The 14,670-nt window shown below is 33.1% G+C and overlaps 1 protein-coding gene and 1 long non-coding RNA gene across 2 annotated transcripts; one reads left to right on the top strand and one right to left on the bottom strand.

Moving 5' to 3' along the window:
- Positions 1-8,355: 8,355 nt before the first annotated feature.
- On the bottom strand, positions 8,356-11,033 carry LOC133785362 (uncharacterized). Its single transcript, XM_062224612.1, has 2 exons — positions 10,989-11,033; positions 8,356-9,661 (listed from the first exon to the last, which is right to left on the bottom strand). The coding sequence occupies exon 2, from the start codon at positions 9,578-9,580 to the stop codon at positions 8,453-8,455; it is 1,128 nt and encodes a 375-aa protein (XP_062080596.1). The 5' UTR covers positions 9,581-9,661; positions 10,989-11,033; the 3' UTR covers positions 8,356-8,452.
- LOC133785371 (uncharacterized) lies at positions 10,632-14,059 on the top strand. Its single transcript, XR_009871412.1, has 3 exons — positions 10,632-11,837; positions 12,338-12,379; positions 12,566-14,059. It is a non-coding gene; the product is annotated as an uncharacterized LOC133785371 (long non-coding RNA).
- Positions 14,060-14,670: the final 611 nt, after the last annotated feature.

Raw genomic sequence — 14,670 nt, 5'->3', positions numbered from 1 at the left:
ATTTAGGCGTTTTGGTACTTTTGTCACCAAAAAATTAGTTTGGATATTTAAATGTTAGTAAGTTGTAAGTTTGAGTATTTTAGCCGCAAATATCCCTTATTTATATTTACCAAAGAAAATGTAGCTAATTATTAATTATTACAATTTTTTAAATCATTTACTTATTTATTACTTTTATTTTAAAATTAATTTAATTATACACTAATTTCATTTTGTAATTTTTTATTAAATTCTTCAATTTTTATTTGATTATTTACTTAATTAATAACAATTTTATTATATTTATATTTATATTTTACTTAATTATATTTTATTAAATCTTTTATATTTTTAACTTTGTTCAATTACAAAACATCTAATATTAATATTAAAATTAATTATTAATTATTATGATTGGTAATTTTATTTTATTTAAATTATAGTTAATAATTATTTTTTTGATGTATTTTTTAATTATACTTAACTTTTATTTAATTAATTATTAAACTTTTATTAATTTTATTAACTCTAACAAAATTTGGGCAGCATAACGACTATATTTCAAACTATCCCAAAAATTTAAAAACCTACAAATTAAACACATATATAACCAGAATATTCCCAGATCATACAAAACATATATATACATTAACAAATACATCAATTTACATATAAAAATATTTAACCACAAAAAAAAACATATACCAAAACTGATTTTTTTTATTAATACAAAAAAATTATTAAATACATATTTACAAACATATCACATTTAATATAAAACTATTTAAAAATATAAACATACATTATAAATCTGATTTTGTTTTAAGTTCATACTTTAACTAAAATACATATATCACAAAATACAATATAATAAATATTAACAAGCAAAAATAAAAATATTACAGTGGGTGAAATGGCGTCGCTCCGACAGTGGTTCTTCTCTAACTGCTCTAGCAGTGGCTCCGCTCCGGCAGTGGCTTGGGGACTCCATAGAAACAAAAAAAATTAAATTCAATACATAAATAAAATAAAATAAAACACAAAACTATATTATAAAACTTATAGTGGGCAACTTGGAGGAGGATGGGGGCGGCAGTGGTGGCTCGCGGTGGTGTCGGGGTGGGGCTCGGGTAGGGTGAGTTGGGGGCTCGATCGGGGTGGCCGTCGAGGTGGGTGGGCTCAGGGTACGGCTGGTGGGGGTGGTGGTGGTGCGGCTGGGTGGTGGTGTAGCTGGGGGGTGGTGGAGGATTGAAGAAAGAGAGAAGAGAAGAAGAAAGAGAGAAAAAAGAAAAGGAAGAAAAAAAAATGGGGAAGAAGGGCTTGGGCGGCTGATGATATCGCTATGACTTTTGCCGGTGCGTTTCATTACGCCAGCAAAAGTCTAAAAATGCGCCGGCAAAAGTCAGTATTAAAACCCTAGGTCAAAATGACACCGTTTTAATAAGTCCAACTTTTGCCGACGCAAAATTAGACTTTTACCGGTGCAACGAAACGCGCCGGCAAAAGTCCCCCCACCAACCTTCTTGAAAACGTGCATTTTGTTAATATACACGTTTGACTTTTGCCGGTGTGTTAGGTGAAATGCGCCGGCAAAAGTGTATCATTTTTTTTTTAAAATTCGATAGACTTTTGCCGGCGCAAGATAGACTTTTTCCGGTGCAACCCCGAATTGCGCCGGCAAAAGTCCTTGTTTTTGCCAGCGCGTTTCACTAAATGTGCCGGTAAATGTATTTTTTACGGACGCAATTCCGAATTGCGTCGGCAAAAGTCTTCTTTCTTGTAGTGTTAGAATATTATTAGCTAGGAAATAATATTTTGTAATTATTGTAATTTATAATTATTTTTAATTTTATGTATAGATATTATAGGAGAGTCTTGGGGCGCAAAATCAGGGGTGATTAATCTTTGGGTTTCCTATTTTTGATATTGTAATTTGTATATATTTAGGGACTACGGTTTGAATGATATATACAGAAATTGAGATTAATTTTAGCATGGTATCAAAAGCCTAAGGTTTGAGGAGAAGTTTTCTGTACCAAGAGTTTGGTGAGGTGATTTTTTTTCGACATGGCCGATGATGCAGCTGCCATAACCAAAAGCTCCAGGTGAGAAAAAGATAGATGTGTTTTTTCTTGGATCAAATGACAATCCAAGTAATCTCATCACCCTAGTGCAATTAAAAGGAGATAATTATGATGAACGGGCGACAGCTATTCATACAACTTTGTAGGCGAAGAGAAAATTTGGGTTTCTAGAAGGGACGGTCTTGATATTCCCAAAGATGAAGATAAACTTGATGATTGGTATACTGCGCATTCCATGTTGGTTGCATGGCTGATGAACACTATTGATTTGTCACTCCGATCCACTCTCTCATACTATGAGGATGCTCAAGAATAATGGACGGTCTTGAAGGGATGATTTTGCATTGTGAATGGAACACGGATCTGTTAACTCAAAGCATCTCTCGCCGAGTGCAAGCAAGGGAAAACGAAGACCATCACACCATACTTTGGAAGACTTAGTAAGATTTTGGATGAATTAACCAATTATATTACTCTACCAACTTGTCCTTGTGGTGGTTGTAAGTGCAATCTTGCTGCACAATATACAAAGTTATTGCAAGAAGAAAGGGTCCTATGGTTTCTCATTGGTCTGGACAGCGCCTATGTCTCCATATGCTAACAACTTTTGACTCAAGACTCGTTGCCTTCGCTAGACAAGGCATACCAGACTTTGATACAAGAGGAGTGCTTGCGTGGCAGTGATTTTCATTCTGAGAAGGATGACCGTGAAAGTATCATGGCTTTTAAGGTTCAGACGGATCTTTGAGGTAAATCCCGTTCTATTGATAATTCTGACAAGTTTTGTGTGTATTGCAATCGTGATGGCCATGATCAGAGTTCATGTTTTCAATTACATGACTTCTTGGACTGGTGGGGGGATCGGCCTCATGGAGGTCGTGGTCCCGACCGAGGAGGCACAGGTGGTGGTCGCAGTGGTATGGCTGGTGGTCAAAGTGCTTGAGGGGGAGGCAGTAGTGGTGCCCTGTTGGTTTGCACAAACAAAACCAATGTTGGCTCTTCTGGACAGGCGAGTACTTCTCAAGCATCGCCAAACACTTCAGAGGTAGCAGGCCTATCTGGCATTACACCTACACAATGGCAGACCATTCTTGATCTTCGTAATTTTCCAAAGCCCAAAGATCGTTTGATGAGTAAGTGTTTATGGATAATTGATACTGGGGCCACTCATCATGTCACGGGTACATTAACATATCGTTAATCGATCTGAAGACCATTAGTCATTGTCCTGTGGGATTACCAAATGGTTGATCTGCTACCGCCACACATGAGGGAAGTGTGGCGTTATCTAGAAATTTGAGACTTAAAAATATGTTATTTGTTCCCAATTTGGATTGTAATTTGATCTATGTGACTCAACTCTTAGAAGAGCATAAATATATCGTTCAAATCACTGATACTTTGTGTGTTATACAAAACCAAGTGACTAGGAGGTTGATTGGGGTGGGTGAGCGCGAGGATGGGCTTTTCTTTTTTCGTGGTGTTCCACATGCCAAGGTCCTAGCTGTTGATGGGGGTGAGTCCATGGAGTTATGACACAAGCGTCTGGGGCATCCTTCAGAGAAATTTCTTCAGAAGTTTTCGTTTGTGAGTCAATTTAGTGGTTTGAATAAAAATGGTTGTGATGTATGTTTCCGTGCAAAGAAACCTCGAGACAGTTTTCCTATTAGTAGTAGTCATGCTAGTAGGATTTTTGAACTTATTCGTATTGATTTGTGGGGACCCTATTGGACCCGTTCTACATGTGGGGCTTCTTATTTTCTGACTATTGTGTATGATTTCTCACGAACAGTTTGGGTTTATTTGCTTTATAATAAATTGGAAGTTGGCATCATGTTTCTGAATTTTTTTGCATTAGTTGAAAGGCAATTTAATCAGCATATTAAGCATGTTAGAAGTGATAATGGAACTGAGTTTACATGCTTAACTCAATATTTTGAGAAACATGGAATTATTTTTTAAACTTCTTGTGTTGGGACTCCGCAACAAAATGGTCGTGTTGGGCGTAAACATCAACATATTTTAAATATGGCACGTACTTTGCATTTTCAAGGGCATCTGCCTATACGGTTTTGGGGTGGGTGTGTGATGGCGACATGTTACTTAATAAATCGCACACCTTCTAGTGTACTTAATTAAAAGACACCATATGAATGTTTGTTTGGTAAAGTTCCTAATTTAAAAGCCATTCGTACTTTTGCTACAACAAGACTTTTGCTCTAGATGCAAAAATGGTGACAGTTCGTACTTTTCTTGCAATAGCATCAATCAAGAAGTGGGAAATTCATCATATGGATGTACATAATGGTTTCTTGCATGGTGATTTAGCTGAAGAGGTTTACATGAAAATTCCTCCAGGATTCGAGAAAAATCAGTCTAATTTGGTGTGCAGAATGAAGAAGTCCTTATATGGTTTAAAGCAAGCTCCTAGGTGTTGGTTTGCCAAACTTACAACGACATTGCAAAATTATGGTTTTCAACAATCATATTCAGATTATTCTTTATTCACCTTGACAAAGGGAACAATTTAGATTAGTGTGCTTGTATATGTGGATGATATGATTATTGCTAGCAATGATATGACGACCTTGGCAATCTTTAAAGACTATCTTGGAAAATGTTTCAAAATGAAAGATCTGGGAGTATTGAAATATTTTCTTGGGCTAGAAGTTGCTCGCAGTTTGGAAGGCATTTTCATTTGTCATAGGAAATATGCATTGGACATTATTTCTGAGACAGGATTACTAGGTGCTAAACCTACCGAATTTCCTATGGAGCAAAACCATCGTTTGTCATTGGCAGCAGAACGATTCCTTAATGATTCGGAGCAATATCGTCGACTAGTTAGGCGTTTGATTTATTTGGGTGTTACGCATTCTGATTTGGCTTATTCAGTTCATATTCTTTCCCAATTTATGCAACAGCCTTGGGAAGAGCATTGGGAAGTGACATTACGAGTTGTTCGCTATTTGAAAAAGAATCTTGGCCAAGGAATATTATTACGTGTTGATATCAAATTAAACTTGGAAGGATGGTGTGATTCTGATTGGGCAAGTTTTCCATTATTGAGGCGATCATTGAGTGGTTGGTTTGTTTTACTTGGTTATTCTCATATTTCCTAGAAAACCAAGAAGCAACCAACTGTTTCACGTTCCTCAGCAGAGGCGGAATATAGATCAATGGCATCTATTACCTGCGAATTGAATTGGCTCAAACAGTTGCTTGGGGAGTTGGGCACACAACATGATAAGGGAATGAGACTCTATTGTGATAGTCAGTCTGCGCTATATATAGCACAAAGTCATGTTTTTTATGAGAGGAAAAAACATATTGAGGCAGACTGTCATTTTGTACGAGATTCGATTACAGATGGCTTAATTATTCCTTCGTATGTGCCTACAAAGCAACAATTGGGAGACATTTTTACTAAAGCTTTGGGTCAATCACAATTTGAATTTTTGTTGCGCAAGTTGGGTGTTCGCGACCTTCACGCTCCAACTTGAGGGGGTATTAGGAAATAATATTCAGTAATTATTGTAATTTATAATTATTTCTAATTTTATGTATAGTTATTATAGGAGAGTCTTGGGGTGCATGATTAGGGGTGATTAATCTTTGGGTTTCCTATTTTTGATATTGTAATTTGTATATATTTAGGGACTACGATTTGAATGATATACATAACTTGAGATTAATTTTAGCAAATATGCATGTCCAATATTTTGTTAAAGACATTTGGAGAATTGGACAATTATTATATCACCACCTCTTCCCAAAATTTAGGCAATTAGAATAATCACATTATTTATATGAAAAATAATTAGAGCGAAAATTAGTAAGTAATCTAAAAAAGTTAACTTATTAAGTCATTAAATAATTTTTTTCCGAAAAAAGCCAGTCTGAAATATTATATACTTAATTAAGTTAACATATAATTTTTTTGGCTGCATAAGTTACATTTTAAACTAATTTGGTCATGCACAAGTTCATAAGTACTCCATTAAATTTAATGGAGAGTGACTAACAATTGTACCATATTGCTGTAAATTTTTCTTTTTGCCACTACACTACTATAAAAATATACTTTAATTTCAGTTTTTTCGCTTGTTATTATTTGGATCTCGCTGAAATATTAACCAAAATTAATCCAAACGAAGTTAAAAGTATTTAAAAACCGAAGTTAAAGGTATTTTTTTTTACAAAAATATATATTTACTTTATTTGTATTATAATTTTGGTTTTTTATAAAATATTTTGATAATTATTTTTTTAATTCTAATTTGCAATTATTTTAATATTAATAAATATATTTGAATATTTCAATAAACTTAAAATAAAATAAAATTTACAAACTATATAGACTTAATGTGTATATATATAGGGGAATTCTCTTATAGGTGCTTCACTTTAAGCCCTACCGATAGGGTTCTCAGTGTTTACAACACGTGAACAGTTTTCAACGCGATTTTTTTTATGACCGTGTATATTGTAGCTATTTAGAGCATCTTGCAAATTTTCAGAAAATTCCAAATAGTTTACAGTACCAAATACTAGGTTCAAATATGTTGTTGCACGCGTGACTAATTTTTTTTATACGAGTGGAAAACAACATGTTTGAACCTAGTTTTCGGTATTGTAAACTATTCGAAATTTTCTGAAAATTTGCAGGATGCTATAAATAGCTACAATATACACGGTCATAAAAAAAAGTCGCGCCAAAAACTGTTCATGGGTCGAGAAACACTGAGAGCCCTACCGGTAGGGCTTAAAGTGAAGCCCCTATAAAAAAATTGTCCTATGTATTTATACACATTCATACATAAATAAAAGCTAAGTACCACATAAACATCTACAAGTGTTCATATAACTAAATATCTGAAGTTCACCTAAGTAATTATTTTAAATATTGAAATTTCTTAAGTATTAAATATTTTTTAAAAAAAATTTAGCAGGATTTCCCCTATAAATATGACAACCCAAACTTGTTGGCATTCTATTTACAACTAAAATTTGTAACAGTTCATAGAGTAGATAAGCATAATCATGTCAAGTTTATCAGAAATTGAAAGGAGACCTCATACCAAAAGCAAAGCTTAGTCTCCAATTTTACAATAACTCATGTTAATCCATTTTCCATCTTGAATGTTTACCTTGAATTTTGACAGTATTCATAAGTCCCGTAGTTCAAAGTAACATTACTCAGTCAAAAGGCGTGATAATGTTACTTCAAACTATGGACTTATGATTATCACCGTAGCACACATAAATTTCTGATATCTTATTCAAAACCTACCGCCAAACTTAAAATGTTTAAATTATAAATCTATAAATAAATTATTAATTTTTTTTTTTTTTTTTTGAATGACTCTTTTTCTTTTCGAGTGAATTATTAATAAACTGATGAACTGACTATAATTAGACTCAATTTATAAAAATTGAAAGTAAAAATATTGTATATATATCCTTTATTCGAAATCATATATTCTTATGTAATGAAGGAAACGCCTATGCTCAAATAATGTCTCGCTTATAATTTCAGAAGATACTTGAACAAAACAACTTTTCTTCACATGTTGCCAAAACAATTAAATTAGTATTGGGCAGCCTTAACTCTGATCAAAACAACTTCTCATTCTATAGGATAAGAAGTATTAATTATTAGATTTAAACATATGCATGTCCAATATTTTGTTTGGGACATTTGGAAAATCGGACAATTATTATATCATATAGATAATCACATTATTCATATGAAAAAAAAAAATTCTGCCCAAAGTTAATAACTAATCTGAAAAAGTTATACTTAATTCATTAATATTTTTTTTTTGGCCAAAAGTCAATAATTAATTAGTCTAAAATGTTATACTTAATTAAGTAAATATATAACACTACAACATTTATTAATGGCATTAGCGGCGGTAAGCTCCACCGCTACTAAGCCACCCCTCCGTCGTAATTAACAATTATTGGCGGGAATCCGCCGCTACTTCCCCACCGGTAATAAGTTGACGCTAATAAGAGTTATTAGCGGCAGACTGACAACCCAGCCGCTAATGTATGTGTCAAAACCGATTAATAAGATTAATTACCGGCAGTTATTAGTTGCGGGGTCCGCTACTTATGATTTTTAAAATTTTATTTTTTATTATACTTTTCAATATAAATTAATATTAATTAAATTTAAATATTTTAAAAACTAATTCATAATAATTTTTAATAAAATAAACAATTAATTAATTTAAACATAACTAACATTTAAATTAATACATAATTTTAATATTTATCAAACAAACTAACTAATACCGATATTGTCATAATAAATAATTACACTGTTAATTTAGTCAAAATACATAAACTAATAACTAAATATAATCATTAAGGTTAATTTGTTAATTATCTTCATCTTCAACATTCTGATGTGGCGGTGGCGGTGGCAGTGGTTGTGGTAGTGAAGGAATATAATGATGCTGTGAAGATTGTCCAAGCGTGAGGTCCCCAAACTGATCCCGTGGTCGTGGGTGTATCGGGGTGGATAAAAAAGGTTGCTCCTGTTGTTGCGACTCGCCCCCAAACTCACCATATCTAAAAAATGGCTGCTGCTGCGAGGAGCCCCCAAGTTCACCATACCTAGAAAATGGTTGCTGCTGCGACGGACCTCTAACCTCACCATACCTAAGATTAGGCTGCGGATGCTGCATCGATCCTCCTGTAAAGTCGGTAAAGTTACAATAGAGTGGATGAGACTGGGAAGAGCGTCCAAACATGTACTGATTTTGATATTGCGGAGGTTGTTGCGACGACATATATGGCGGATACTGTGGAGGAGGCTGGTACTGTTGTTGTGGCGGTGTATGAAGGTCAGGATGGGCGGTGTTACTTCGAGAAGACGTACCATCTTCAGATTGTGATGGCAAATACCTCTGCAGAAAGCTGTCAAACTGTGGGTTATACAGACTACTGGATTGCTGGGGTGTCATCATCTGAATCGTCTCACGCATTGCCTTCATCATCAGAGCCATAGTAGTCATATCTTCAAGAGGCGTAGGAGCAGTATGTGCTGGGGACTGACTTTGATTTGTAGAGCTGGAGGTTGACATTCTCCCTTTCCCTTTCACCCTATAACCCACACCTTTTTGGTAGTCAGATTTCTCCACGAGTACTTTATTTAGTATCTCGTGTTGATCGGCCGGGGACGAATCAATGCTAGATTCATTACCAGACCCTTCACTCTGATGTTGAGATTGACTCGTGCCGGGATCCGTTTCTACTTCCTCAGTTGTCGGTAAAAGGGAGTCTTCCACAACATGAATCATCTCATCGTCTTCATTCTCATTAACCACCTCATTGGCAACAATTTCTTCCTCCTCGCCATGATAAATCCACTTCTCATAAGCTTGATGAAAACCCTTATCGAATACGTGTGCTTGCACAACATCCAAAGATTCCAATCTATTATTTATGCATCTAACACACGGGCACCTAATTCTTCCATCAGAATCCTTATGTTCCGACGCCATCCTCAAAAAAGCTTGTAGACCATTCTAATATTCTTGACAACTACGATTTCTCAATGTTGTCCAAGACTTATCAATCACCATCTACAGTGATATAAGAGAGTATAAGAAATGAAAGAAAAAAGAGCAAGTGTCATAATCCTATCATTTTAAAAAGTTTTATTATTTTAAATGTTTTATGACGTCTTATGAGAAGTGCTATTCCTGGTCAAACTTGAGTTTTATGATATCTTATTACTTAATTATTACTATAGTTAACAAATATATATTTTTTTTATTCATGGTAAAATTTATATAAATTTATCTCATGTTATTTTATGATAACTTGTGTTATTTTATAATGACTTCATTTTTCACAAATTATTTATGATAATTTATTATAAAACCTTTTTAAATTTTACACATTTATTTCCTAATTCATTAATTTTGCAATAATAAAATTAATTAAGTTATCCTTAATTATTACTATAGTTAATTTTAAACAAACTTAAATTGTTTTTTAATTTATAATTACCAAATTAATAAATATAATTTAATAATTGTAAAATAAACGAAATTTATTTATAATGATTACATTTATATTAAACTACCATAATTTATTTATTTTTAATAATTTTAATAAATACCAGCATTTTTTATTATTATTAATTTTATTACTATAATTAAATTTAGTTTGTTTTTCAAATATTAAACTAATTATTAATTTAATGTAATATAACCATTATTAAATTTAAATTATTTTTATCCATTTTAACTTTTCTTACAAACTTTTTATTTGTAATTAAATTATATTAAAATGTATAAAATTTCTACCGACATTTCATGAAATCTTATAACATACCCAAAAATCTTATACCGACTATATTATAACATACCCAAAAATCTTAAACCTACAAATCAAAACAAATACTGTCCAAAAAATACATAATATTTAACACAAATAACATAAACCATAAATGTCCATAATATATAGAAACTAGTTTTGACTTATTTCTATCTGTAAAAAAGCCTTTGTTGTTCTAATTTATCTGATTCTTGTGGGAAAAAAAGTTTAAAAATGCTAACTCGGATTCTAATTCCAGAATAGCATATTTTCAATCACAAAGCAAGCAGTCAAAAAAGGGAAACAATTACAAAAACAAAGAGATCTTCCCCCAACCCACAACAAGACCACCAAAATACTTTGGTAACAAATATCAAATACAGGTTTTGAAACATTGAAATAGAATAAAAAGCCTAAATAAGCGACCTCACATAGCTAAAAAAGAAGCAGATACTCCTTGGATTTTTCAACTTTATGGTTCTTGAAAGTATTTCAATAAAAACCCAAGAGAGTTATGCAGATCAAGGCCCATAAATTATATATACAATACAAAACACAAACACCAAGAAGGGAGTCAAATTAATTTACCTGCTTGAGAGCGTTAGCGAGAGAGTGAACAGTCAATGAAGACCAACAGATCAACCTGGTCATCACAAAATTCAACGTCAGAAACAACAACCAACCTCACCACAAACCCTTGGTCACTGAAAAAGACTATAAGTTGGGAATCTGAGAAAAGGGTCTTCCCCCTCAAATACCCAGTCGAAAGATTCAAGTTTTCTCCCCATATTTTTCCTAGTCTTTTATTTTTCTGAAAAAAAATATAATAATAATAATAATAGGGTTTGGGTTTACTCACTTGGCTTCTTGGGATTGCACGATCTGATTCCCAGACGTGGTTGTTGAGAATGATAACGAACGGTGAGTTTCGTACAGAGGAAGAAGAAGAAAGAAAGAACGATAAAAAGTAGAGAAATAGAATGGATGAGTTACCTTCTTTCTCAGACGGCTGCAAAATCGTAAGAAGAGAAGAGAGGCGGATCAAATGAGGGTTTGTGCAAAAAAATTTCTATATACATGAGTATTAGCGGCGGGAGCAGCCGCTGTTATTATTCTGCCGCGGCTAATAATATTCACTACAACATTTTCAAAAACTTCCATTGTTGAGGAATTGGGCCAGTAACTAACTCCACCGGTTCGTGAATATTGGGTCTATGAATATGATAAGGTTATCACTTTAGGGAAAGTAAACGAGACCTTCTGTCAGAAAAAAAAACTTTCCCTCTGTCTCTGAACGAAAAATTATCTTCTCTGGCTGGTCTTCTTCCTGCCAGTGGTGACCTCGCCGCCGATCTAATCACCGGAAGATTCAGCTTTCGTATGCTCCTTGTAACATTTTCCTCATCATTGCTACTACTTTCTTATGTAGTCATCTAAGTATGTTTCTTTCTCTTCCTCTAGGTTTTGTTTTCATTATATTATTGCTGTAATTTTTTTAGATGAGCTTGAAATGATGGATCAAGCCAAAAATGATTGAAATAAAGTCATTGACAATTACAATGAGGTGTATCCACCTTAACTGCTGATGTGATTTTCTTTATGTAGCTAGTGCTCGTTTTGTAGTGTTTCTCACTGATATTTGTCACTGTAATATTACGCTACTTCTTTAGGAAGAAGAGTTATTAAAGAGCACAACACATGAGGTGAGAGTGTGAGGTCACAATTGACATAAGTGAAATATTTATAGTAATTGAGAAGAACTTTTGAATGTGTTTGTCTCTTAAATTAATAAATGATGATGAGAAAAGATGAGGTTGTATGTATTACAAGCTTATAATATGACAACAAATGGAGGTATTGTATTTTACCACTTAATTGTCTCTAAATTATTTTATATAGTTTGCATTATTACAAGTATTTTTCACTTTGTGAAACAGAGAGGGATAATTGCTTGGAAGAAGCATAACATCAACCATCAGGTCAGAGTCCTCAAACCAATCTGTATAAGGAACTGCTTTGATGAGTTGTGATTGCATGATAGCATAATAGGTTATAAAAGAATCAATTATAAGTTTAGGTAGTTTTTAATTATATTACAGCATTTGAAATGTAGTTTTGAACAATAATAATACATAGAAATGGCTTGTAAATTTATGCTTCTGAAGGTTTATCATACTTTGTCGAAGCAGAGAAGAAAGACTCAGGAGTTCTTGTACTTGATTTTGGGTCCTTGACAAGCTTTTATGATAGTTAGCTTTATTCAGGCTCTTCATTATTGATTTTTCTAAATTTGAACACTGTGAGATGTACATGTAAAGAGGTAAAAAGCTATTGGTGATAAAAAATTTATTGCAGAATTTGAGATTCTGTACTGACAGATTCTTATGCTACTTAAAGTCTTCTATGCAGCTTTGAAAGTCTTTATGGCTTGGGTAGTTTTAGAGGAGTAGGGCTAAAGCTAAAGCCTTTCAATTAAGGTAATGTGACATCTCAATTTTAGAAGAGTAAAAATGCCATTATATGCTCATGAAAAACACTAGTCAGATTTATCTTTTCGATAGCATAAGAACTCACATGGTCATACTGCCTATTTCTGATTATTGTTATATTTTTGAAGCTCAAAATAATAAATAAATAAATAAATATTTCTTGGTTTTTATTCTCTCTTTTCTTGGTCTATATGAAGACTTAAAGAAGCTTTTTATCTTTAAATCTCACTTTGGAGCTTGAGCGAGAATCAATTTTACTTCAACTTTAAGAATTTTGAAGAGTTAGTGACCAGTAGGAACAGGGATGAAGTTGAAAAGTATCTTTCCGGGCTCACCAGAATGGATGTCAACATATTTTATGAACATCTACTTTGAAATTTGAAAGCAAAAGTACCTTGAGGGAGGCATTGGATAAGTAGATATTTTTTTCTTGGTGTTCTTATTCTAGAACAATGCTTTATGCTGTATCAATCAATTAAAACCATTTCAGGTCTGATCAAATTATGGCAGTAGAAATCCTTACCAGTTTCTGCATAATCTTAGAAACATTAGATAGTCTTTGCTTGATGTGCACATATGAAAGTTAAACTCTATTGGCCTCAAGAGCTGCATTGAGACTACAATTATGGTAAGTTTATCTTTATGGTCTAAATTTGAACTCTTGCCACCACATACAAATTTCAGATTCCAAATTTACAATTGGCTTAATTGTATTTGAATGATGTGAGTAGCTGCTGCCCTGTTTTCTTGAAACTTTGGTACTTTAAATGATTTATTTTTTTCCAATTCTTTTTGACAGTGTGTTTCTTTTTTTATTTGACAAAGCTATGCAAGAGACACTATTATCACCATTCACAGTCCACCGACCACCCCATCCCTGTTCAGGAGGAGTTGTTCTGGGATTTTCATGGTTTCTAAATCTAACTAAATAGTAAAGCTTTTCCTAGAGAAGGTAAGCTTAGGATCAAGTTCTTTCTCAGTTGTTGAGTATTTGTTTTGTGTTATGATAGGTGAAAGTGCACCCTGTTTTTCACTCCTAATTTTCATGTGTGTATTTATATAAAAGTTTCTTTCGAAATTTTAGAATCATATGTACAGATCCTTATGTTACTTAAATTCTTCCATGCAGTTTTGAGTCTATTTTTGCTTGGGTAGTATTATATATCCTCTTTTTTTGGGTTCAGCCCTACTATATAAACCATTAGCATCTTCACGAATTCTTCATAAACCAAATATTGTAAAAAAAAAAAAAAAACCTTCTTTGTCTATCCCTACAATTTCTAGCTTAATAAACTTTTTAGTATGAGGCATAACATATACAAAGTATTTTTGCTTCTAGTTATTGTGGTTTTCATTATCACTACTTTTATCCTGCATCCAAGTGAAGGTGGTAGAGTCTTGTTCATGGAGAAGAAAAAAAATCTAATTAATCTCTTCTTGGAATCCATCTAATTAATCTCTTCTTGGAATCCACATTGATTGGGGGAAACTATTCTCCTTCACCCAATCCAATTAAACTTTAATCGAAGGAAGGTCATCTGAAACTCCATTGAAGTTGGGCGAAAGAAACTTTGCAATGGAGGCCATAGCAAATCTATGTCCTTTTATCATTCTCATTCTTATTCTCATTTCGCTTTTGGAGTAAACTCATTTTGCTTCTTTTCTTTTTCTTTTTACTTGCATTATTTTATTGTAATGTATGCTATTAATTGCTATAAGTTTCCTATAAGTATTATGATATACAATAAGAAAAAAGAGGCGTGTTTATAATAATTTTGTTG

Source organism: Humulus lupulus, chromosome 1 (assembly GCF_963169125.1).
Source record: "Humulus lupulus chromosome 1, drHumLupu1.1, whole genome shotgun sequence".
NCBI lineage: Eukaryota > Viridiplantae > Streptophyta > Magnoliopsida > Rosales > Cannabaceae > Humulus > Humulus lupulus.
The sequence above is the reverse complement of the archived record's forward strand: the minus strand, read 5'-3'. Positions and strand labels throughout refer to the sequence as shown.